Source organism: Mus caroli, unplaced genomic scaffold (assembly GCF_978045245.1).
Source record: "Mus caroli unplaced genomic scaffold, Mus_caroli_1 scaffold_11, whole genome shotgun sequence".
Lineage (NCBI taxonomy): Eukaryota > Metazoa > Chordata > Mammalia > Rodentia > Muridae > Mus > Mus caroli.
The window spans coordinates 38875553-38900684 of NW_028227266.1; the positions used below are offsets into that span (position 1 = coordinate 38875553).

General features: G+C 46.5%; 1 protein-coding gene across 2 annotated transcripts in view; it reads right to left on the reverse strand.

The window, feature by feature from the left end:
- Ubash3b (ubiquitin associated and SH3 domain containing B) overlaps window positions 1-25132 on the reverse strand; it is a 156854-nt gene that overhangs the window by 18461 nt on the left and 113261 nt on the right. For both annotated transcript variants that reach the window (XM_021172197.3, XM_029481520.2), the window contains exons 4-9: window positions 21935-22133; window positions 18561-18730; window positions 12417-12625; window positions 6158-6290; window positions 4310-4430; window positions 2679-2801 (exon numbers count right to left, since the gene is read on the reverse strand). In XM_021172197.3, the coding sequence (XP_021027856.1) occupies window positions 2679-2801; window positions 4310-4430; window positions 6158-6290; window positions 12417-12625; window positions 18561-18730; window positions 21935-22133 (955 nt within the window). The remainder of the gene's footprint in view (window positions 1-2678; window positions 2802-4309; window positions 4431-6157; window positions 6291-12416; window positions 12626-18560; window positions 18731-21934; window positions 22134-25132) is intronic.

Below are 25132 nucleotides of genomic sequence, written 5' to 3' on the forward strand. Positions count from 1 at the left end.
CATGCCATTTGCTTGGAAAATTGTTTTCCAGCCTTTCATTCTGAGGTAGTGTCTATCCTTTTCTCTGAGATGAGTTTCCTGTAAGCAGCAAAATGTTGGGTCTTGTTTGTGTAGCCAGTTTGTTAGTCTATGTCTTTTTATCGGGGAGTTGAGTCCATTGATATTAAGAGATATTAAGGAAAAGTAATTGTTGTTTCCTGTTATTATTGTTGTTAAAGTTGGCATTTTGTTCTTGTGGCTGTCTTCTTTTAGGTTTGTTGAGGGATTACCTTCTTGTTGTTTCTAGGGCGTGGTTCCTGTCCTTGTATTGGTTTTTTTCTGTTATTATCCTTTGAAGGGCTGGATTCGTGGAGAGATAATGTGTGAATTTGGTTTTGTCGTGGAATACTTTGGTTTCTCCATCTATGTTAATTGAGAGTTTGGCTGGGTATAGTAGCCTGGGCTGGAATTTGTGTTCTTTTAGTGTCTGTATAACATCCGTCCAGGATCTTCTGGCTTTCATAGTCTCTGGTGAAAAATCTGGTGTAATTCTGATAGGCTTGCCTTTATATGTTACTTGGCCTTTTTCTCTTACTGCTTTTAGTATTCTATCTTTATTTAGAGCATTTGTTGTTCTGATTATAATGTGTCGGGAGGTATTTCTTTTCTGGTCCAGTCTATTTGGAGTTCTGTAGGCTTCTTGTATGTTCATGGGCATCTCTTTCTTTAGATTTGGGAAGTTTTCTTCTATAATTTTGTTGAAGATGTTTGCTGGTCCTTTGAGTTGAAAATCTTCATTCTCATCCACTCCTATTATCCGTAGGTTTGGTCTTCTCATTGCGTCCTGTATTTCTTGGATGTTTTGAGTTAGGATCTTTTTGCATTTTACATTTTGCTTGATTGTTGTGCCGATGTTCTCTATGGAATCTTCTGCACCTGAGATTCTCTCTTCCATCTCTTGTATTCTGTTGCTGATGCTCGTATCTATGGTTCCAGATTTCTTTCCTAGGGTTTCTATCTCCAGTGTTGCCTCATTTTGCGTTTTCTTTATTGTGTCTACTTCCCTTTTTAGGTCTAGTATGGTTTTGTTCATTTCCATCATCTGTTTGGATGTGTTTTCCTGTTTTTCTGTAAGGACTTCTACCTGTTTGATTATGTTATCCTGTTTTTCTTTAAGGATTTGTAACTCTTTAGCAGTGTTCTCCTGCAATTCTTTAAGGGATTTTTGTGCTTCCTCTTTATTGTCTTCTGCCTGTTTAGCAGTGTTCTCCTGCATTTCTTTAAGTGTGTTATTAAAGTCCTTCTTGAAGTCCTCTATCATCATCAGGAGATATGCTTTTAAATCCGTGTCTAGCTTTTCCGGTGTGTTGGGGTGCCCTGGACTGGGCGAAGTGGGGGTGCTGGGTTCTGATGATGGTGAGTGGTCTTGGTTTCTGTTAGTAAGATTATTACGTTTACCTTTCGCCATCTGGTAATCTCTGGGGTTAGTTGTTATCGTTGTCACTGTTTAAAGATTGGAGCAGAAGCTGTGTTCCACTCACCAGCAGTCTCTAAATCCTGCGGCGGGGGTCGTGGGTAGCTGACGGTACCCAGGTGCTGGTCCAGCCGGAAGAGGCCTGTGGTCCTACTCAGGCCGTTTTTCTGCTTCCCTAACTAATGCAGTCTCTGGTCCCGCGTGCAATTGGATTGGAGCAGAAGCTGTGTTCCACTCTCCAGAAGTCTTAAGATCCAGCAGTCCCAAAATCCTGCGGCGGGGGTCGTGGGTAGCTGGCGGGTGTCAGGCAACCCTGTGCTCCCGCTACCCCGGCGCTGATCCGGCCAGATTCCCCTGTACTCTTAATGCTACTTATTTTTACATATTTATGAAGGGGGAGGAGAGGGTGAGAGAGAGGGAGATGGGAGAAAGAGAGAGAGAGAACTCACTGACCATGTTTTGCAGGGATCTCTCAATGCTATGTCTGACCTCTGATTGTGTTTATTGTCCTCCACACCAAGAACCACGCCCCTCTCCCTCTTCACTCAGATGACTCTCACTGGAGGCCCCAGTTCACCCTGCCTCTTAATCATCCCTCTCTTGTTCTTTCATTCTACCCTTTGTCTTTCTTCAATATTCTTCTCACACTCCGTGTAGAGTTTGCTATTTAGTCAGCTTTATAGTCTGATAGTCACCCACAACACATACGTGTGTTTCCATGGAACTTCACCCTTGGGTCTCTGCTACCTAGACCAGGAACTTGCCCAAGGTAAATGATGACCTTAGAGTACAAGGCATAGTTTTTGCACAACTGTTAAAACCAGTACAGAAAATACTTTCAAAGGACTGAACAGCTTCAAAACATCACTGGACAAATTCAGCAGTGCCCCTACAGCGCCTCCTTACCCTCACATCTTCTTATACCATGCTGGCAGATGCTGCTGCCATGAGCTAGCAACATCTACTACACCAGTAAGTAAACCAAACCTGACCTTCCTTCTCTCATTCCTCAGGGGACACATCTGCAAAACAGCAGGATCCTACCTGCAATCCCAGTCCTCAGATGGCTAAGCCAGGAACATCTGATGTTCTAGGGCAGTCTGGTCTATAAGACCCTGTCTCCAACCAAACAAAAAGGAAAGTCCCACAAAGCGTGTTTTCACACCCGTGGTGCAGGTCTGTTGAAGGAGCCAGAAGATGCTACACAGTCATGGAGAGCCCTTACCCACTAGTCTTGCTTGCATACACCCAAACACAGTGATTGGAGCATCTTTCTCGTAATCCCGGAAACCGCCGCTCCTCTGAGGTAAACTGTGAGGCATGTTCAGGTTGGTGCGTATGTAGCGGCCTAGGGGGAGAAGATCAAATAAAGGCTATATAGTCTTCTGTTTACTCGAAACTTTCTTCTGTGATTCTGACCCCTCCTCCTTCTTGGTCAAAGACACTAATCAAGCCATCTGAGGGCAGTGGGAAATACTGATTCTGACACCTTTTCTTCACAAGACTGACATAGACTCCACTACCGCCTGCTGATGACAGAAACGAGGGGATTTCTCAGTAAATGTAACAACTAGATAAAGGCAAGACTTCTAGTCTCAAAATGCCACTCGAGGGAGAACCGAACTGGATGGCCCCACAGTGATTTAAGGCAGGAATTCTAGCCACAGAGCCAGTTCATGTCTCTGAACTGATTTTGCTGTATGGGCGTAGGCAAGACACAGCTACTCTTTGCTCCTTGATACCTCAGTTTATAGAATGGGGACAAGAATGCTTATCTTCCCCTAAGAGTTGAAACAATCAAGAAGGACTCTGAGATTCCAGGCACTTTCTAACTACCTCAATAATGACTCATTGTACATAAAAGTAGCTTGATGGTGCCCCCTAGAGGCCAAGACAGGTATGCATTGCTGTGTAGGCCACCAACCACCAGCAGTCCTCCTTAGACACAGAAGATGCATCACAAGAGCCCCACTAGATGCCTGAAAGTGTAGACAGTGCGAAATCCTGAACAGACTATGTTTTTACCCACACAGACACCCCTATGATAACATCTAACTTATAAGTCAGCCACAGCAATGAGGAAGAGTAAAATGATATACTGTAATGTAAATTACATAGATGTCTTGCACAAAACATCTTATTGTATTATATACTCTGGCTTCTTAGGAAAAGATGCTGTATCTATGTGATCAAGTGAGGTGAGGCAAATGGTACTGTGACACCCTGGCAGTGGACTTGAAAACCTGGGTGGTTTCAAATCTAGTAGGTGGGTAGCATCTGTACTGTGGAGACACTGGAAGAAGAGATGTGACCTGGGCGGGACACAGTTGGAGAGCCTGAGATCTTATCATTCGACCCAGAAGGGCAGGATTACAGTATAAAGCACACAGACTGCTTGTATGTTGGCTAATATTATTTCATCTAAAAAGAGGAAACCTCAAATAAGAGAATGCCTCTATATGATTGGGCTATAGGCAGGCCTGTAGAGCATTTCCTTAATTACTGATTGATATGGGAGGGCCCATCCCACTGTGGGTGGGGCCATCCCTGGGCGAGAGGTCCTGAGTTTTATAAGAAAGCAGGCTGAGCAAGCCAGTAAGCAGTGCCTCTCCATGGCTTCTGCATCAGCTCCTGCCTCCAGGTTCTAGCCCTGGCTTCAATGATGGACTACAATGTGGAAATGGAAGGTGAATCAACCCTTTCCTCCCGACTTGCTTTTTGATTATGGTGTTTCATCACAGCAATAGAAACCCTAACTAAGATAGCTTATTTTGGACTTTCCCTCTTACTAGGTTTCGACTAACTGTGGGTGAACGAAACCACAGAGCGTCAAAGTGGATAAATGGAGAGACTCACCTTTGGCATCAAAGCATTGGGACAGCCAGTACTTCCCAAATACAACGTCCATCCTCTCCCCATGCCGACAGACAAAGAGGCATCGCTTCTGGGGTCCAGGCTGGCTGTTGACTCTCAGGGGCTGCAGAGAAAGAAAGAGAGTAAGGATACACACAGCATCACAGACTACCCTGTGTGCCTGCCAAGAGAGCTGAGCTACTGAGAAAACTCCTGCTACTGTGCAGTTCTGACGACCTACCTGACTGCCATGAGATTAATCTGGCCTGCTTGTAAAGTGGGGGTAAGAAACCCACCCTACAGACCCCACAAGTTACTCTCGGTCTCCCATGAGGTACCTGCAGGTGCATTGAAGTAGGAAGGATTATGAAAATACTATGCTCTTTGCTTCCCTCTACTGCAACAGGAGGGTTACTCAAGTTAAAGTTCACACGTCAAGCCAGCCATAAATGTAGAGACAGACGGTCATCTAGAAAGGCAGCTGTCTCCTTCAAAGAGATGCATCATCAGCTCTTTCCGGGAGGGAGGAATCTTATTGTCACACATGTGTCTGCCTCGTGCCTCTTTTATCTCCACTGCTCTGCTTTGCATGTTCTTTTTTCTACAGTTGTATCATTTATTACTTAGGCGAATGGGCGCTTTGCCTGCATGCGTGTATGAGTGCCACTCGCCTGCAGTGTCCACAGAGGTGGAAGAACTCACTAGGACTGGAATTATAGTTCTAAGCCACCATGTGGGGTGCTGGGAATTGAACTCAGGACCTCTGGAAGAGCAGCCGGTGCTCTCAACTGCGGAGCCACCTCTGCAGCCAGGCTTTGCATATTCTAGTCATCATGTGTGCTGTGATCTGGGCTGCATATATGTTGGTATTTCCAGAATGGGTTCGGGGAGCGGGGGTCATCTGCACCACTTATGGCGATGCAGGCAAATTGAGACAAGTACTGGCTTTCATAGCTGCTAGTGGAACTGCATAGATGTTTCTACATCCATCTTTCTGATGCATCAGTTCTTCCCAGTTGCCTCAGGCTGCTAGGTCATTGCTGGCCAACACCCTTCCATTGGCTTCTTGTTGCTTTGCCAGGGCTGATGTGTGGCTTGGTACTGTGAACTTTGTCACTTGCTCTCCTGGCATTCCTTAATTCAAACCCTGAACTCCAGACAAAGCACCCCCACCCCCACCCCACCCCCGGTTTCCATCCTTAACATGTTGAAGTTTCAATTTTTCTCTATTCTGCGTGACAATGACTCCTACTCCCTTCTCCAGCCTGTCCCCAGAGTGTCACCAGTATACTGAATTCTCACTATGCCAAGGGAATCGCATGGCTGCCAAGGTGGCTCAACAGTTAAGAATACTGATTGCCCTTCCAGAGGTCCTGAGTTCAATTCCCATTACTATGTTAAGAACCTCACTCTACTGACACAAGTAGAGAGACAGCCTCTTCTTTCTTTGGGATGGCCTTGCTTCCAGGCTTAAATTCATGTGGCACTGTCCACAGACAGTACTGCACACCCGTCTTTCCCCTGTTTTGGATTGTTGTGTGTCTTTGTGATCTTGTGTACTCCCCCTCATAAGGTTAGGGACCCTTTGGAAGGAGCAAGGTCAATGCTGAGAATGGTCCTCAAAGCATCCTGATTAGCTGGGTCGTGGTGGCTCACACCTTTAATCTCAGCACTTGGGAGGCAGAGACAGAAGGATATCTGAGTCTGAGGCCAGCCTGGTGTACAACGTGAATTCCATGACAGACAGGGCTACCCAAAGAAACCCTGTCTCGAAAAGCAAAACAAAACAAAAAAACAAAACAAAACCGTCAGGATTAGATTTGAGGACATGACCCTCATGATCAGCCTTACCTGCATGGGCTGGCAGATGATAGTGAGGGGCGTTGTCTCCCCAAGTCCTTGATCTTCATACTGCCGCCTCTCTAACGCTCCGTCGCCAAACGCGAGCGAGCTGGATGATACGGTATTTAGGATGGAGTAGGAACTGCAGAGGAAGGAGAGGGAAGGGTTAACTGCTTCGGCCAGGAGTCATCAATTGCTCATGCCACAGCTACAGGAGTGTGGAAATAGCACAAAGGGCTGTGTGGCCGTGCGTGTTTGGGAATGTGAGGAGGGAGCAGCCCATCCCAGGCAAGAACATGTTTTTTACTGAAGTCTCCCAGTTAATAAACAAGGGCAGACAGTCCTCAGAGCTGAGAACAGATGCACCCATCCCTTCGGGCAGGGATGGGGTCCAGTGATTCTCAGCTTATTAAAATGCTGCAGGCAGGGTTGGCAGCAGAGACATGTTAAAGAATAATGAGGTATCAATTATGTACCACTGTTCCAGCTCTTTCTGTCGCTGCGGAGAAGTAAACAATTCCCGGCGCCTTTAATCTCTTCCATAGCTATTTCCATCTGAGGAATGCGAAGGGAAATGTGTTCCCAGCACCGCTTTGCCTGTGGCGCTGAGGCTCTCAGGAGCCTGACCCTCATCCTTAAACCTGACCTCTTCAGTCGCCAGCACTGTACTGGCCTCCATAGCAACTCCAAGAAGATGACCAGAGACTGGGTGATTTCAGAGGATCTGACTCTTGCCAGATGTTTGGAGCTGTGAATCAAGAAATCTTATTTCTGACTAGGCCACTGTAACTACGGGGGCCAGGAGGAGATGGGGCCCAGAGAAAAGCTGTCCAAACATTCCACCCTGAAATTCCTGTACACAGTAGACGACCCAAAGCTTTATATAATGAGATCTGCTATTTAAATATGGTTGTTGGGCAGCTCTAACAAATGTCTCCTGGGTCCCAGGGCAGTCTCAAAGGGAAGTATTTGAATCTTTAATTTCTTGTTCTTGGAAAGGCCCAGTTTGCTCTACCACATCTGGTTTTATATCTCTAGACCCAACAATCTGGGCGAGTTAGCAAGCATCCACTCTGTGATATCCACCTTTAACACAGTACCCTTACTAGAATTTTACTTTTGAAGTTTTTCATCTTTTCTAAGATCAGTAAGCTAACTGGTGGTTGGGGTTTTAAAAAGCTTACTCACCACTAGGTTTTTTTGTTTTTTTGTTTTTTTGTTTTTTTTTTGACAAATATCCAGTGTACACAGTACTGAGTTTCATAAGGTCGTTGCTATACAAGTACTTTGGTGTTGGGTGTGGTGGCACAGAAGGTACGCTGGAGGCAGAAGTAGCTAGAACTCTCTTAAGTTTGAAGCCAGCCTGCTCTACATGGTGAGTTCCAGGACAGCCAGAGCTACACAGAGACAGACCCCTGTCTGGTGGTGGTGGCTGGGGGACACACACAGATACCTTATTTCAAAACAGTTGACAATGTACATTTTCTCCCTCTACTCCCTCTGCCTGCACATGTCTCTCCTATTTGTCCTGGTAGTTGTTTGAATATGTTTGGCCCAGGGAATGGCACTATTAGAAGGTGTGGCCTTGTTGGAATAGGTGTGTCACTGTGGGTGTGGGCTTTGAGACCTCCTCCTAGCTGCCTGGAAGTCAGTCTTCTCCTAGTATCCTTCAGATAAAGTTGTAGACCTCCCAGCTCCCCCTGCACCGTGCCTGCCTGGATGCTGCCATGTTCCTGCCTTGATGATAATGGACTGAACCTCTGAACCTGTAAGCCATCCCCAATTAAATGTTGTCCTTATAAGAGCTGCCTTGATCATGGTGTCTGTTCACAGCAGTAAAACCCTAACTAAAACAGTCCCCAAACTCCTTTAAGCAGTTTCACTACTACATTCATGTTACATGAACATATGTATGCGCATGTGACTTTATGTACCTATATAACATGTATGATTGACAAGAAAAAACATGCAGTATTTGTTTTTCTGAGTCTGATTTAATTCACTTATGACTTTTTTGTTTTTGTTTTTTCTAAATAAAATTCCACTGCATATATTCACCACATTTTCTTTATTCGTTCAATGTAAGTGTATGTCACTTGCATCGCTTTCATGACTTAGCCATTGTGAACAGTCCTTTAATAAACATCACTGTATGTTGCCTTCAGGCCTTGTGGATAAATACCCTCGAGTGACATCATCAGGTCAGAGGCCAGGAGTTGCTTGGGTCTCTTTGTTTGCTTTTTTCTTCTCAAGAAAGCCTGTGACTTTATTACTTTGGGACACATTTTGTCCTTAGAAGTCCTTCATGTCCCTGAGTTCTCCCTACAAATGATTTTGTTTTTGTTTTTGTTTCATAGAGTCCAGCCTGGCTTCCAACTCCACATCCAAGGCTGGCTTCAGACTCCTGAGCACCCTGCTTCCACTTCCTGAGTGATGGGATAACATGTGTGTGCCAGCACACATAGTCTCTAGGATGCGGAGGATCAAACCCGGCGCTTCTGGCACGCTAGGCAAGCACTCTACCAACTGAGCTGTGTCCTCAGCCTGACTGTATATTCAGGCATAGGTGTCAGACCCTGCAAGAGAGATCTGCAGCTCTGTGCATATCAGACACACCAGGAGGCCCTGGGCTGCAGCCTGCTCCTCATAGACCATTGTTCAGAGCCCATGCAGTAGAACCAGGAGCCTGTGGCTCAATAGAGCTGTGTCTTTTTAGTATGACATGCAGCCAAATTAGACCTGTTATGGGTAAATTTAAGTAACTGTAGTCCAAGGAAAGCTGAGCCACTCTAATAGACCAGCTGTTCCCCTTTATTTTAAGCAGAGAGCCTCCCCAATGGCACACAACTGAAGAAACGTCAGTTTTCCTGTCTGGCTCATCAAAGCTTTGGGCCACCAATGTCTAGCTGTCTGGAATCATGCTGACATCTCCCTTGCCCATGTCTGTAAGCTCTTTATTGTATCACAGCTGGAAAGAAAATGATAGGGCCTTTTCTCTCCCTCCAGTTCCCTTGGTGAGTGGAATGGCAGCTTCCTTCCCATCTTCAATAACACTAGAATCCAAAGACCCAGCTCCCCCTGAGCAGCCCGGGGAGAGTGTCAGACCAGGGTGGAGAAGAAATAGGCCTGACACAGAGAACTCCTTCTCAGGGAGCAGGAAGATGCAGGCTCCTGCCTAGAACATGCTAGGCCTGTGTGAGGGTCAGCAGGCCATCCAACTCCAGAGGACAAAGGGTCAGCGTCACCCACAAGGTACTTAGGGACCCTTAGGAACAAATGACCACCAGGAAGAGCAGTGAGAAAGAAAACATTTTCCTAGGTATTCAGAAGGCAAAGGTGGGAGAGGAATAAAAGCCAACTGTCACCCCAAGTCTTTCTACACTGCCTGAACCCTCTCTAGAGCTTTTCTTGAAGCCAGCCAGGGTCAGATCATATGGTCCCTATGTCTCCCCATGACTTTCCATCTTTGGTTAGGCACGAGAAGGCTTCTACCACAGTGGGGCTGAGCTATGCCTCTGTGTGTCATTCATTCCTATCTCTGGGGCTAAGTACTAATGCGCAATTCACCTGTCAGGCCATTTTTATGGAAGAGACATTTAGCGTAGCCAGGTCCCGTAAACACAGACAAAAAAAAAAATCAAAATCACTAGTGGGTGTTCTTTAGACAGTACTGCTGTCCAGCCACCATAGATGTAGTCGGGCTGTTCTTTATTGTAGTCACTACCACAGCTAGTACTGTATGTGGAGTGATTCGCTCTTTTACGGTGGCCCAGAGTAGTAACTCAACTTTACACAGCCGGTATATGGGAGAGTTAGGATGTGGATATAACTGGACTAAAGTTCAACTTCTTAATCAGAGTCTCAATGCCTAGCCCTTGTATGTGCATATTCTTAGCAGAGTTGCCTGTGAACCTGAGAATTTAATTTCAAACAAAATTTCCAAGAAATAACACCAACAGTTATCTTCAAAGTAAAAGGAGATGACACACACACCTCTCATAGTGCCCTGGGGGAGATGACACATAGGCCTACCATGGTACCCTGGGGGGAGATGACACATAGGCCTTCCATGGTACCCTGGGGAGGTTAGTCAGTTGTTCCCCCTGGTAGAGCCTGAATCCTAGTTCAGGGAGGAGGTCTAGACGGATGGTCTCACAGGGGTCAGTGGGACTCCATGTGTGTACTCTGTACCCCACATCTGACTCCACTGCTAAAACGAGACCTGTGAGCTGTGCTTCATCAAGCAAATTATCTTCAGTTCTCAGTGTATGTATGAGCCGCTCTTTGGGGTGATGTTCTGAGGAGCAAATCACTGGGTGACTTGTCTGAATGGCATCAGAGTGAACTTAAACTAAGATGCTAGGGTGCTGTGACACAACTTAAGGGACCGTTATCATGTATAAGGGCTAACTCTGAGCCAAATGCCTTATATGACACATGACTATTTGTGTGTGTGTGTGTGTGTGGTCTGTGTGTCTGTGTGTGTGTGTGTGTGTATGTGTGTGTGTGCGTGTGTGTGTGTGTGTGTCTGTGTGTATGTGCGTGTGTGTGTGTGTGTGTGGTCTGTGTGTGTGTGCGTGTGTGTCTGTGTATGTGTGTGTGTGCGTGTGTGTGTGTGTGTATGTGTGTATGTGTGTGTGTGTATGTGTGTATGTGTGTGTGTGTATGTGTGTATGTGTGTGTGCGTGTGTGTCTGTGTGTGTGTGTGCGTGTGTGTCTGTGTATGTGTGTGTGTGCATGCGTGTGTGTGTGTGTGTGTGTGTGTGTATGTGTGTGTGTGTGTGTGTGTGTTGGTAGGAGTTGGACAGAAGACAACTCTGAGTTCCTTAGTCACTGACTATCTTTTTATAAAAAGGAATTTATTTTTATTTATGTATGTGTATACATCTGTGTATATATGTGGGGCATCTCAGGGACCAGAGGAGGGAGCTAGATCTTCTGGAGCTAGAGTTACAGCTGCTTGTTAGCACTGTGTAGGTGCTAGGATCTGAACATGCTATTCCTTATGATGGCTCTTAGCTGCTGAGCCATCTCTCCAGCCCCCCATTAGCACATTTTTAGGACATTTATGTCTGTCTGTCTGTCTTTGAGTTTGTGTGCATGCTGCAGTGTATGTGTATAGTGGATTGGGTTTTTCCTTCCACCATGTGTGCCCTGCAGTTAGGACTTGGGACACCAGGCTCTATGGCAAATGCCTTTCCCATGTTGCTAGCCATTCACCTTTCTTCTTCTTTTAAGGCACTATCTTCAGACTCACTAAGTAGGTTAGACTGGCTGAACCCTCCATACCCCATCTCTGGATTCTCAGTGCTGGAATTACAAGGGTGGGCAGCTATACTTCACCAACTCAGTCTCTTTCTTTCAGCCCTTATTTATCTTTGTGGGATAAGATGGTGGCTGCAGAAACTCAACTTCTAGAGTCGCAGCTTCAGAAAAATTTCTAAAAAAAAAAACAAACCAGACACTTGGGGGCATGAAGTATCTGGATGCCTGTGGGCTGGGGAGGGGCATTACACAGACAGAGGCAGGAAGGAGTGTCCTTCCCTATCCTGAGCATATGGTTTGTCTAGGGCTCACAGGGCACTCTTGTTCTTTTCCCTCCAAGAGAAATATTTGCAGGAATCCCCCAATCTGATCCCTTAAGACAGGCACTAACGTGGTAGGTAATGATGCAGTGGGTATTCAGGGTTTCTGCCTCTCAGCCACATTACCATAACATGGAAGATACAAGGGAGAGGGAAAACCAAACCAGCATGTGGAACCTGGGGCTGGATTTGAGCTCCTTGGAGTGGGAAGGAGGAAGGCGCTTTGTGTCCCTGTTTATTTCTATCTGGGGCAAAGCTGGTCACACAACATGGTTCATTCTGGAAACTGGACCCCAGTCTGGGCTAAGGAGAGCAGAGGAGTGAGGGGCAGGTGGGTGTCACCTTAATGAAGAATGTGAGGTTTCATGCTCCTATTCAGGTCAGACAAGCTGCCTGTCACCCTTGTTCAGGGTCACCTAACAAACGAGGGCTCCTGACTTTTGAATCTTTCTGTCACTGGTCTGGCTGACATAGAAGGAGTCTGCCTAGTCGCTCTGAGAAGTCGGCCCGCCCCCAGAGTAATGGCCCAGGATGAGATAAACAGAAGCCACGTAGCAGTGCACGCTCAGCATGGGATATTGCTGCTCTCCAGCCAGAGATGGACAGCAGCCTCAGGTTGGCTACCCATCAGGAACCTGGATAGGCAGTGACCCTGCATGGGGCAGGAGAGTTGGTGTACCTACCCATGGAAGATCCAGGTGCTACACTCATCAGCCTTGGTGATGTAGTTCTCAGGAAGCAGCCCAGAGCAGCCAGTGGTCAGCGAGGTGCCATAAATCCAGCCCTCACTGGTGCTGGTCTGTTCCATGGGAGACATAAAGATGAAGTCCCCTGGGACCAACTCCAGCTCGTCATCATTCTGAGGTGAATAGGGATAGATCACCTGTAACGTCTGCAAACAAGGAGAAGACCCATGAGATCAGACTCGTCTACTATTCTTTTGAGCACCTGAGGTCCTAGACTGTACTCGACATACACGATGGCAAAGTACGCCGCATATAGGAGTCCCTGGGGTCACAGGCTTCTGATCAGAAAGCACTTCTCTCACCAATGTCTCATGGATGGAGAGGTACCTGGGGTTCCAGAACCTTCCAGAATACCAGCCATGCTTTTCACTTCCTGACAAGACTCAGAAGCAAGTGCTTCTGGAACTCACAGAAAGCTGGAAGGTTCTTCTGGGCAATTGCTGGACATACAGATAATCATTTCCCCTGCACCATCTGCTGTGGCAAGCAAGCAGTAGGCAGATGGAGATTGTACGAGGAGACTTGTCTTCTACATAGGCTCCCAGACAGGCCAGTGGGAGTCACTTCTACTGGGATGAGAATAAAGGATGTCTCTGTGTGTGTGTGTGTGTGTGTGTGTGTGTGTGTATGTGTGTGTGTGTGAGATGTCTCTGTATACAGGAGCTCTCAGAGGACAGAAGAGGGCATCAGATTCCTTGGAATTGTGTTACAGAACATTGTGAGTGTCGTGTGAGCACTGGGAATCAAGCCCAGGTCTTCTGCAGGAGCAGCCAGTGCTCTGAGCTGCTTGGGAAGGATGGCCCTTTCCCTGTGACTCTGGATACCGCACAAAGCACAGCCCATGCTGTCAAGGCTGTCTTTAAGCCTACAATTGTAACAAAGACCCTGAACGAATGAAAGCAGTCTCTCCTAGATACCAACGTGTGTAAACAGAAAGAAACCACTTCTGCTAGAGAGCAGATGGAGACCACATGTCTATTCTCTGAGCTCAGGAAAAGCCCCCAGGGCAGCCATGAGGCCAGGTCATGTGGCCCATGTGTCCTACGTGGGGGGGTGGGGGGGGTGGTGCTTCTTTTCTTGGTGTATATAAGCATCATAATCCTAGATTTTTTAAAAAAAAAATCTTAGTCATTTATTTTATATATAATTTTTATAACCAGTGAGGGACCTCATAGGAAGGAAATTATAACCTATAATTATAACCTTATGTGTTTCCAGACAGCCAGAAAGGTGGCTTTCACAGCTTTCCCAGAGGCTCTAGATCTGGAAGTGACAGGCTACATACTCTGACTCCCATCTTCAGAGTCTTTAGCTTTGGTTTCCATTAGTGCCGGGACTATAAAGGTTAAGGAGAACAAAAGTTTGTGCCACCATCACTGGGCATGATACTCAACTTTAAGTGCTGGGCTAGGAAGACTTCTGAGTTGCACTTTAAGGAAGTACAGGAGGACAGAGCCTTGCAGGGCTCTAGGTACTTCCTGTGGCCCGGGATTCCTGATCCTGGGGCCTAAGGCCAGTGCTGGGACATCTGAACTAGCCAGCTTGCTGATGTTACTATGAGTCACCAAAACCTGCTATAAAGACAGAGTTCTGCTGTGTGTGGGATACAGCTGAAATCTCAGCCCTGTGGAGGCTGAGATGGAGGATCACCTTGAGGCCAGCCTGGTCTATATAGTGAGTCTGGGCAAGCAAGTTCTTATTTCAAAATAAATACCAAACCAAACCAAACAAACCATTTTCTGGAAGTCTCCAAAGGAAAAAGCCAGGAAAACCTAGTTTCTCTCAGAGGCCAAAGTTGATAATGCAGGTTTTTGTCTCCCTGGTTTTCTAGTTAGGGTTCTTGTTTCTGCCTTTAATTCTCCAATTATCTTTCAGTTGCTTGTCTGTCTGTCCTCTAATCACCTTTCTCTCTCCCTGTACCTCTCCTCCCTGTCCCTCTCCAATCTTCATGTAAGCCAAGCAAGAGCCCGGATGAATTGTTTTTTTAAAAAAAAACTATTTTAAAAGACAAAAATTACTCACTAGAGCTCTCTTTTAAGCTCATTTCTAGGTGGGCAGGGAAAGGCAGCATTGCTTTTCCTGGAACAGGGCATAGTCAAAACTGCTCAGCTCCTTGAGCATAGCACATTTTTGGCTCAGAGTACCTCTGGCCTGGTAGTACAGTCTTCCCTTTGAAGAACTTAGAGCAACTCAGAAGTCTTCCTAGCCCAGCACTCAAGTTGAGTATCATGCCCGGTGGTGATGGCACAAACTTTTAATTCCCAGCAGAGGAAAGCAGATGTCTGAGTTCTGAATTTGAAGACAGCCTGATCTACAGAGCAAGTTCCAGGACAGCTAAGGCTATACAGAGCAACTCTGTCTCGAAAAACTAAAAACAAAACAAAACAAACCAAAACAAGCTGAGTATCCCATCCCAGACATCCTTGAGAGCATCAAGGCTCAAGGAAGATTGGAGACAAAATATCCTAGGGATATGGTAGAGGGACAGTAAATAACTTTGATTGACTATATAACCTAATAATGAGAGGAGCTCAGCAAATCTAACATTATAACCGGAGGCTGGGGGTGTAGGTTAGCAGTGGAATGCATGCTCATGTGATTCTGGGTACAGTCGCCAGCACCAACAAACACACAAACAATAATTCAGGCCCAAGTGTTCTCTGTTTCTTTCCACCCACAAAAGTAGATACAAAAATCTTGACCAAGTCTGAGAGGCACTAAACCCAGGCCTCACTTGCCCTACATCATGCTAACTTTTGTATTATGTTTATAATCTGTTTCTAAGAATTCCTGAGAGAGGGAGAGAGAGAGAGAGAGACAGACAGAGAGAGAGAGAGACAGAGAGAGAGACAGAGAGAGAGACAGAGAGAGAGACAGACAGAGAGACAGAGAGAGAGAGAGAGAGAGAGAGAGAGAGAGAACAGCCGCTAAGAGCACCGGCTGCTCTTCCAGAGGACCTGGCTTCAGCTCCCAGCACTCACGGTCTCCTGGAACTCCAATTCTGGGGGAATCTGACACCCTCTTTGGCCCTCTGTGGGCACTGTGAACATGTGGCACACAGACATACATGCAGGCAAAACACTCATACACATAAAATAAAAATAATACTCAAACCAGTCTCGTATCGAGCTTAGTTCTCTCTCCCTCATTACACCAGAGACCAAACACAAAGGTAGCTGACTGCAGCGGCAGGGATGCGATTTTGTTGCATCTGCCCCAGGTAGCTGTTATGGCAACAGCTTTCCACACATCTCCCATATCCTTGCAACAGTCTAGGAAACATCTCCACCACAGAGAGAACTAAGAACTGAAAACAATATATACACCTTATGGGTACACCCTTATGTTGGTGCATGTGTAGGTCAGGGGGTTAATGTTGAGTGCTTTTGGAAGCCAGAGGGGGGCACGGTGTCCCCTTTAGAGGCAGTCGTGAGCCCCTGGCATAGGCGCTGGGTCATTGAATACTCATCATTGCTGAGCTATCTCTCTAGTCCCCTTCTGCCTTATTTTTTGAGACAAGGACTCTCACTGAACCTGGAAGTTCAGGGATCCTCCTATCTCTGCCTCCCTAACACTAAGATTATAGGTATATGCACAGAACTTTTGATTTCCTGATATGAGTGCTGGAACATTGAATTCTGGCCCCCAGGCTTGCCCTGAGCCATCTCCCCAGCCTGTGTGTCTGTTTGCTTGCTTTTCAGTTGGTTGGTTGGGCTTGTTGTTGTTGTTGTTGTTTGCTTTGTTTTAGTCAAGGACTCATATAGCCCAGGCTGGCCTTGAACTCACTATGTACCTGAGGATAACCTTGAATTTGTAATCGCCCTGCCTCTGGGATTACAGGTGTGTACCACTATATCCACTTTTATGTGGGGATGGGACTCGAACCCAGAGATTCATGGATTCCAGGCAAGCACTCTACAAATCGAGCTACATTCCGAGTCTGTAATTTACAGAAATTGTCTGTTTCTATTCTGTCTTCCTTCTGGGAACAGAATGAAGGAGGAGGAAGGTAGGAGACTAAAACACGAGACAGGGAACCTAGCGGGGCAGTGGGTGCCTTATCAAAAGAGACTATAATAACTGAGCTTTGGAAAATAAGAGATAAAGGGGGCCAAGTTATTTTTAGAATAATTCATGTGGGCATTTGCAGCCTCTTTCCTTCTACACACACTGAGCAGAATATGGGTCATGCAGAAAAGCAGTTACCCTTGGAGTTAACCGGAGGGCAGTGCTCATTAGAAGACAAACCCTGTAAAATTCCATGGCTCCTTCTCCTCTTACAAAGGTAACTTCTCCGAGGCCAGTGCACAGTCGACCCTGACCTTTCATTCTGCCCGTGTCCTTGGAAAAGAGTCTGACCATCACATTTCTGCCTAGCATCCTTAAGGAGCAATCTTGGTAATTCCAGGAGATGCCAACATTCTTACGATTAGATGTAGTCTGCTTATTCTGTCTCATCAGCACCAATGACTGAAGAATGTTCACAGCAGGAAAGTCAGGCAAGGCCTGGCCTCACCACTCCCGAAGCGCCATACCTCGAAGCTTTGGTTCTTAGACTGACTCTTAACACTTCCCAAACCACAAGGTTGCCTGGGCACAGCAAGACTTTCTGTCTGTTTCTGTTTTTTTTTTTTTAAACTTATTAAGAAAGTACAAAAGAATTGTCTAAACGACCTGTAGGCTAACAGCAATAGCAACAAAAAAACCTTTTGGCGTAGTTGAAAAATTGAGAAACATGTAACTATTGCTTAATAAATGTAATTAAGCTAGAAGCCAGTTGTTCATCTGACCACAGTAGCTATCCACTAACCCTGGGGTTCATTCCAAAACCCAGAGGGTAGGCCTGAAATTGTAGATAGTGCCAAACACACTCTCCATGTTTATTATATTATTTTCTATTAGTAGCTATGGTCAAATTTAATTTATAGACTGAGAACAAAACCAGTAATAGAAAAGTTCTAATAATACATTGTAATAAAGTTATTGAAGAGCCATGAGTTTGTGTATGTGTGCACTGTGTATGTAGCACATGCATTCATGGATGCATTAAGTGCATAGCCCCCCATGTGTTTGTGAGCCTGTGTACACACATATGGAGTCCAGAGAAAGAGGTTGGGTGTCTTCTTCTATTGGTCACCACTTTATTCTCTTGAGACAGGGTCTCTCTCAGATCCCGGAGCTCATCATAAACCTATGCTAGCTCCTAGAATTCTTCAGTCGGCCTCTCAACTCTGAGGTGACAGGAATGTGGGCTTCTGTGAGCATTGGAGACTTGAATTCACATCTTCATGTTTGCACAGCAAGCGCTCCTACCCCTCCATGGGCCATCTCCCTAGCACTACTTGGGAAACGGTAGCTTCTGATAGCTGAAATCGTGAGTGAAAGGGAACCAGCAGACACTGCAGGATTATTGTATGCGGTCTTTCCTTAGACAGATCACCTGCCTTTGCTGATCAAAAGACTGAGTCTGTTTCCTGTGGCCTCAATTGTACGCCTGCTTCACAGCAGACAGTCAACCTCTGAGTCTTCTTTAAGATAAAAAAAAGTTTAGCAAGGACTAAAAGATTAGTCCTTCTGAGAGCCACGTGATTGACTGAGAAGCCATGCTGACTACATCCAAAGAGGGATGCTAGAACTTTGACCCATTTGTCTATAGTAGGATTCAGTTACATTCACTCACATCTTCCATTGTAGAGTCCACAGCTTCTCAAAGGGACCAGGCGAGATCTCTTCTTACATTTGCCTGTCCTCTCTCCATTGCTGGACTCGAAGCTCCTTTCTTATAAGTGTATTCAGTGTGTGTGTGTGTGTGTGTGTGTGTGTGTGTGTATGCACAGTGAGGTCACAAGGCAACCCACAAGATTCCGTTCTCTCCTTCTAACCCGTGGGTTCCAGGAATTGAACTCAGGTCATCAGGCTTGACAGCAAGTGCCATCACCCACTGAGTTACCTCATTGGCCCTTAAAACTTCTTAAGTGCAAATTTTTAAAAATTCTGCACGCCCAGTGGTACCTTGCATGCTTTAAATATGATATCCGTGGATTTTGCCTGGGGGCATGCAGGGCTACAGGGAAACATTACCTCATGGTTAGCAAACCGGATATCCCGAGAGAATATGGTGGCCACCCAGTCGCATCCTAGCTTGACGTCAATGTTCTGAGCAAGCTTCTCTAGGGTGGGTAGGTGGCTGGCTTGGAAGTGGTAGGCCAGCGTCACATGCAGCTGCTTCTTATGAGGCTCCACGTGCACTTCTGAAAGGAGGGAGATAGAAAGAGGAAATCACAACCATGGAGGAGAAGAAAGAAAGGGCCCAGAAAGGTGTCCTGTTCCCCAAATAACAATAAAGCCAGTCCCTCGGAGAGGTAGCAGTGGAATTAAAGGGGTGGATCTCAGGCCCCAATCAACCCACTGTTCCAGAGATAGAAAGCCCCACGACAGATGGCTTTTCAGCAGGAGCTGAGGATGGGTTCCGGGTTAATCTTTTTGGCTCACTCCTCCTGACAAATCCAAGGACTCATCACCAGCCCCTCCATTCAGATGAAGCAAAGGAGATCTAGAAGGCCAATGTGATTGATGCAGAAATACAATGTGGGTTTTATGACTGAGGGACTGCTGGAGCGGTTGTCTTCTTCTGGGATAGGATTTCCTGGATTCTGGGAGTGTGGTGAAAAAGAAGGGCCTGGGGAACATCTCACAGTATGAAGTAGGCTTTCCTAACAACACGTACGTGAATAGTTACTTGTAGGGAGCTGTCCTGGATATCACAGAGTATTCAGTAACACCCCCCTCCCCGCGGATGGCAGCAGCACCCCAAGTCATAACCCCCAAATCATGCCTCATATTAGCAAATGTCCCCCCCCCAGGGTGACACTGCTCCAGGCTGTGGTCCACTCATTTAAGGGTGCATACCATTATTCTAAAACACTAAAAATAAAGCGGAGCAAACCTACCAACATGAGGGGTGAGCTCTAATCCCCCTTTGTACGCTTCATGAGAAAGACCTGCCTGCTTCCCAGGAGAGAACCAAGAAGAAATTAAGGGAGTCAGTCAAGTCTCAGAGAATAGCAGGTCAGATAGAGCAGAAAACTGGTATTCCGGGATTTAGTCCCTTTCCAATTACACTGCAGGGTGTTTTTGTAGGGTGAGTCCATGAGACGGGTGCTTGTGGCTGTTTCCACTATACTCTGGGTCCTCAGTACTTGCTGATGAAATGAATGCACATGGGTGGGCCTTCTCGAGCCACCCAGAAAGAAGAACAACACTAAATATACTCGCAGAAGGAATCTGGGTGAACCAGTAATTCTAGACGACACAGGCTTGAGTTCTAGGGCAAAGACATAATGACCTACTTTCCCCAAAGCTAGACCAGATACAAGTCAGGGTTGTGCAGTTCTACAGATAACCACCAGGGGGCACCACAGGGACAGAGCCCTGAAACCACCAAGTTCTTAGTGACAGGAGATTCTTGGAGAGGGACTGGCAGTCTCCCATTCCCACAGGGGAAACCAGTTCCTTGACTGTCTCTCAGTCTGTCCACACTGTCTTTATTTTTAGATTGGTTGCCAGGAACCCCCCCCCCCCCCCCAGAAAACTGAAAGGTAAAAAAGCAAACAAACAGAAGAAAACAAACAAACAAACAAATCAAAACACACAAAGAGCCAAAGTGGACTAGGTAGCTTATCTGATGTACCTTTTTGGTTGCTTGTCTTCCATTGTCTTTCAGTTACTTTGTATGTCAATGGACTTGATGATAATGGTAGCAATTTCTTGTTTATGAAAATGCAAATTATCCCCTGGAAATGCAGCTGACAGTTGCTTCAGGGTAAGAACCAGTTTTTTATTTATTAAAGAATTTATTCCAAATTTTATGATCTACATAAAAAAGAATCTGCCACAGTGCTGCTTTCCTGATTTGTAAAGGATATGGGGCTTTATTTGTTTTTTGTAGTGATTTAGTGGACTGATACTATTTAGTGGGACTTAAAAAAATTCTTCAAGGGCAATGTGAAGAGAGGCGATTTTCCCTTTGTTATTCTATCTCTCTGAAATGTTTCCTTTCTCGGTTAATTTAGTAAACCCATGGCTGGTCCCTGGCAGAAAGGGGGGAAATTCAATCTAAGAAGACCTCCTCCCCAAACCACAGGGAGTCTCTTCAGGACCTAGAGTTCTTTTGAGGGCTGATGCTGCAGTGCTTTGGGCTAAGCTCCTTGTGGGGGCTTCTCTGAAGGAATACCACACGCAATACAAATATCAGCCAAGACTGACACCCTGTAAGATAACCACTGACAAAGGAAACAATGGAGTAGATTGTATGGCTTGGATCAGGTCTTCCAGTCTTTGGCCAGCCCTAAGTATATGGCTGGAGAGCTGTGAGTATCCCCCAGTTTTTCATTCAGCACTTGGATTCAGGGGTTAGGGATTTAGCTCCCCTGCACTGGGCGAGCAAACACGAAACCCTGGATTCTATCCACAGAAACATGGGAAGCCAGATGTGGTGGTACACAGCTGGAATCCAGGAGCTGGTCACAGGAAGATTAAAAGTTCATGGCCCAGACTTTGCTACAAAATAGCTTTGAGACCAGCCTGGGCTACATGAGACCTTATTTCAACATCAACTGTACAACAAAATAACCTACCCACCCAACACTCTTCAACTTGGTGAATATTGTCATGATTCACTATACAGTGGCTTCACTCCACCACATCCACTGCTACGCAAGCAATGAATGGTCAGATCCAGATAAAAGCATGCATGAGTGGGGAGCTCAGAGGATGAAGGGTGCTCTCTTAGATCTGCACCGGAGGAGATGGAGACTACAAAGGGCTGCCTCTACAGTTCAGTGTGAACAGTTAAGTCCCTGGGAGTCGGGGAACAAGGCATGGGCAGCTAGCTCTTCAGCAGGTCAGCAGGACACAAAGAGGTATAACATTTTCACAAGGGATGCGGGGTGTACTTTGCCAGAAGGGTCCCTTTCTGCACGATCCTCTACCTCCTGTCTCCAGCCCTCTCCTCTGCAGAGGGTACCATCTGATCTTTAAAGTCCTCCCCCCACCCCCGGATGTTATAATGTTGAAGGCTTGGCTACCAGTCTGTGGTACCACATGGAAGAGGTGGGATCTCTAAGAGGTGGAGCCTACAGGGATGAATTTGGGTTATTAGGGATGTGCCTTTGAAGGGGACCTTGGGACCCAAGCCCCTTATGCTCACTCCTCCTGCTTTCCGGCCCCCTTGAGGTGAGCAGGTTTGTTCTGTATACTCCTGCCGGGATGCTTTGCCTTACCACAGGTCGACAGGCTAAGGATCCGACCACCGCTGGCTAAAAACTGTGGAATTATGAACCAAAATAAATTCGCTCCTCTTTGTAGGCTGAGGGTCCCATAACCATCTCCCATCCCTGTCCTTTTGACTTCTGATATTGAGATTCAGGACTGGGCTGACAGCCGTGGGTGTTTACCTGTTTTGGATGCAGCCTCTGCAGCAAAGTCAGCCGCGAACTTCTTGAGGACTTCAGCGCTGTCTTCCTTCACGAAGAGCCCGATGAAGTTGGAGGAGGTGTACAGCTCCAGGGGCAGTGGGGCTGAGAACTTACATTTCCATCGACTGACAGTAGTCTGCAGGGCTTCCCCCAGAGCATCCACCTTGCTGTCCTCGCACTGGGGATGGAAAACAGACAGGCGTCATTATAGTCCAGGGGTGGGGGGAGAGAGAAGCCTCCAGCCCCTCGGCACTCAGCCTGTCCCCAGAGAGCAGAGGCTGATGATGCAATTACTTAACCAGCATTCCTGTCCATGAAGAAGGGAAGAGCTTTGGGATCTCAATTATCCAGACACTGATTATCCATCCATCCATCCATCCAGTGGGCAAATGAAACTAAGAAATGCATCATGACATCTCTTCCCCTTCTCTTGCTCTGTTGTGATCCTGGGAACCTTGCCAGGATGCTACCCGATTTGTTAAGCAGAAAACAAAACCCAGGGCTAGGGTCCAGTTGTTGGTTAAAGGAAACACAGTTTCAGAGTAAATATTACAGTATGGTAACAACAGCTAGAAGCCACACAATGTATTCTTGAAAATTGCTAAAAGGGTGGATTTTAGATCTGGGAACAGGGTGCAGGGTTGGAGTCCTTTCTTAGCATGTGAAAGGCCTTGTGCTCAATTCACAGCCCTCAAGGGCAAGCAAGAAGATGAGGGTAGTAGGTGGTCAAGGTCTTACGGCAAGCCAACAAAGACGATAGGCAGTGGATATAGGAACTGGCTCAGTCAACATTCTATAATGCTTACGTAAATCAACAGTCACACCAGATACCAAAATCTGTCAATTATGTAAGTTCCGGGAGCTGGGGAGAGAGATGGCTCTCAGAGGCTAAGAACACTAGCTGTTTGTGGATGGCTTATATATGCTTGGACTAGGGAGTGCCACTATTAGAAGGTGTGGCCCTGTTGGAGTAGGTGTGTCACTGTGGGTGTGAGTTATAAGACCCTCATCCCAGCTAGCAGCCTTCAGATGAAGATGTAGAACTCTCAGTTGTGCCTTTACCACACCTGCCTGGTTGCTGCCATGTTCCTGCCTTGATGATGATGGACTGAACCTCTGAACCTGTAAGCCAGCCCCAATTAAGTGCTGTCTTTATAAGAGTTGCCTTGGTCATGGTGTCTGTTCACAGCAGTAAAACTCTAAGATACTGTTTTTGCTGAGGACCCACATTTGGCTCCCAGCACCTACCTACATGATGGTTCACAAGGCTCTCTCACTGAAGTTCCAGGGCACTCAACACCCTTCTCTGACCTCTGTGTGCACCAGGCATGGGAGTAGTGCACAGACCTACATCTATAAACTTAAAATAAAACAAAATGTAAATATAATCTGGAGGGAGGAGCAGAGTTGGTAGAGCGCTTGCCTAGCGTGCAGGAAGTGAAGGCTTCCATCTCCAGCCCCACAAAAAACTGGGCGGGGAGAAATATTTCAGATGTGGTAAGGTCACATCTACGAACTCAGTACTGAGAAAGAAAGCGAAGGTGGGAAGATCAGTAGTTCAAGGTCATGCTCAGCTTGACTGAGTTCCAGGTTAGACTGGGAGACTCTGCCCCCTGCACCTGCACCTGCCAAAAAGGCAGGCTAGGGAGATGAATCAATGCGAAGGAGTGCTTGCTTTGGAAGCATGAGGACGGGAGTTTTAATTCTAGGCATGGCACCCTGGAGTTATATTGTGTTGAGTCTCCTGGAGTTGTAGTTATAGACAGTAGTGAACCATCATGTGGGTGTTTGTTAGCGCAACACAGGAAACTTGAGGTAGTTGGAACCCAATAGCTCACTTAGTCAGTCAGCCTATTCCCCCGTCCCCCAAAGTGAGGTTCCCGTTCAACTAGAGGCCCTGTTTCTAGAGAATAAGGTATCTGAGATTCAAAGGAGGACCAGGGAGAAGAGAAGGAGGAGTGGGGAGATTGGGGGGGGGGTAGACAAACAAAGAAGTAAGAACACAGCCTCTAGCACTCTTTCAGCTGCTCCTCAGACAGCTGCTGTCTTCATCACCATTCCCATGATGCTTTGGCAGAAGAAAGAATGAGGCTGTGGAGCGGTGACATCATCCACCTACCCTCTTTGGAGGGTTGGGAGGAAGCATGAGTGTCTCTAAACCCTAACTGCTTTCCTGCAAGATCCTGGGATGATTCAGAGGAAGTGATAATCGATTTAATTTTCAGAGTGAGTTGCTAGAGACAAGGTGTTAGGAACATGTTATTTACCTGAGACACACACGAAGTGAGAATTCTCCAGAAGAAAAAAAAAACACAGCAAAATATATTTTTGAAAATTGTTTTAAAAGGCTAGCATCCTGCTTCGTGAAGTCCGAGCGTGTGGGTAAGTCAACTGCACCACTGTAGGGGGTGGAGGTAAGGGATGTAGGCTTCATCTGTCGTACCGTGGAGGACTGCCTTAGCCTCTAAGCAAGCTTTCCCACAGCTAGGGCGTGGATGAGGAACTGTGGCAGGAGAGAGTTATCTCTCAGTCCCTTGAAAACTCTAGTAAGACCTCGTGCTGATATCATGTGAGGGAAGTGGCTTTTCCTGTCTGTAAGCCACTTATCGTGATCCCTACTCTCTCCGTTCCTTCCCCTCTCCACCCAGAGAGTTGGCCAGGCATGGTGGTACATGCCTATAATCACACTACTGGGGAGGTTGAGGCAGGAGGATCAGGAATGCAAAGATCAGGAGCTTCCTGTTGTCCTCAGTGATGTAGCAAGCTTCAAGCTAGCCTGGGCTATGAGGCTCTGTCTCAAAAATAAACAGGAAGAAGTGAAGCTCACTTGGAGTACACACCATACAAGCACAAGGATGTGAGTTCAAAGCCCGGAACCACCTAAAAAAGCTAGGTGTGGTAGCATGCGCTTGTGATCGATCCAAGGATCAGGGAGGCGAGACTGGGGATATCTCTGGGGCTTACTGGCCATTCAGCCTGCCTAGACTCCTTAGTGAGTTTCAGGCTAGACTACAAGGTGGATGGACGGCTTGTGAGAAATTACATCTGAGGTGGATAAGGTGCTCATGTGTGCATTCACACACACACACGTACACACACACACACTCATACTGATATTCCTATCCTAAGAGTGGAGTGAATAGACAGTAAACACACATGAAGAAGCTACATCAATGG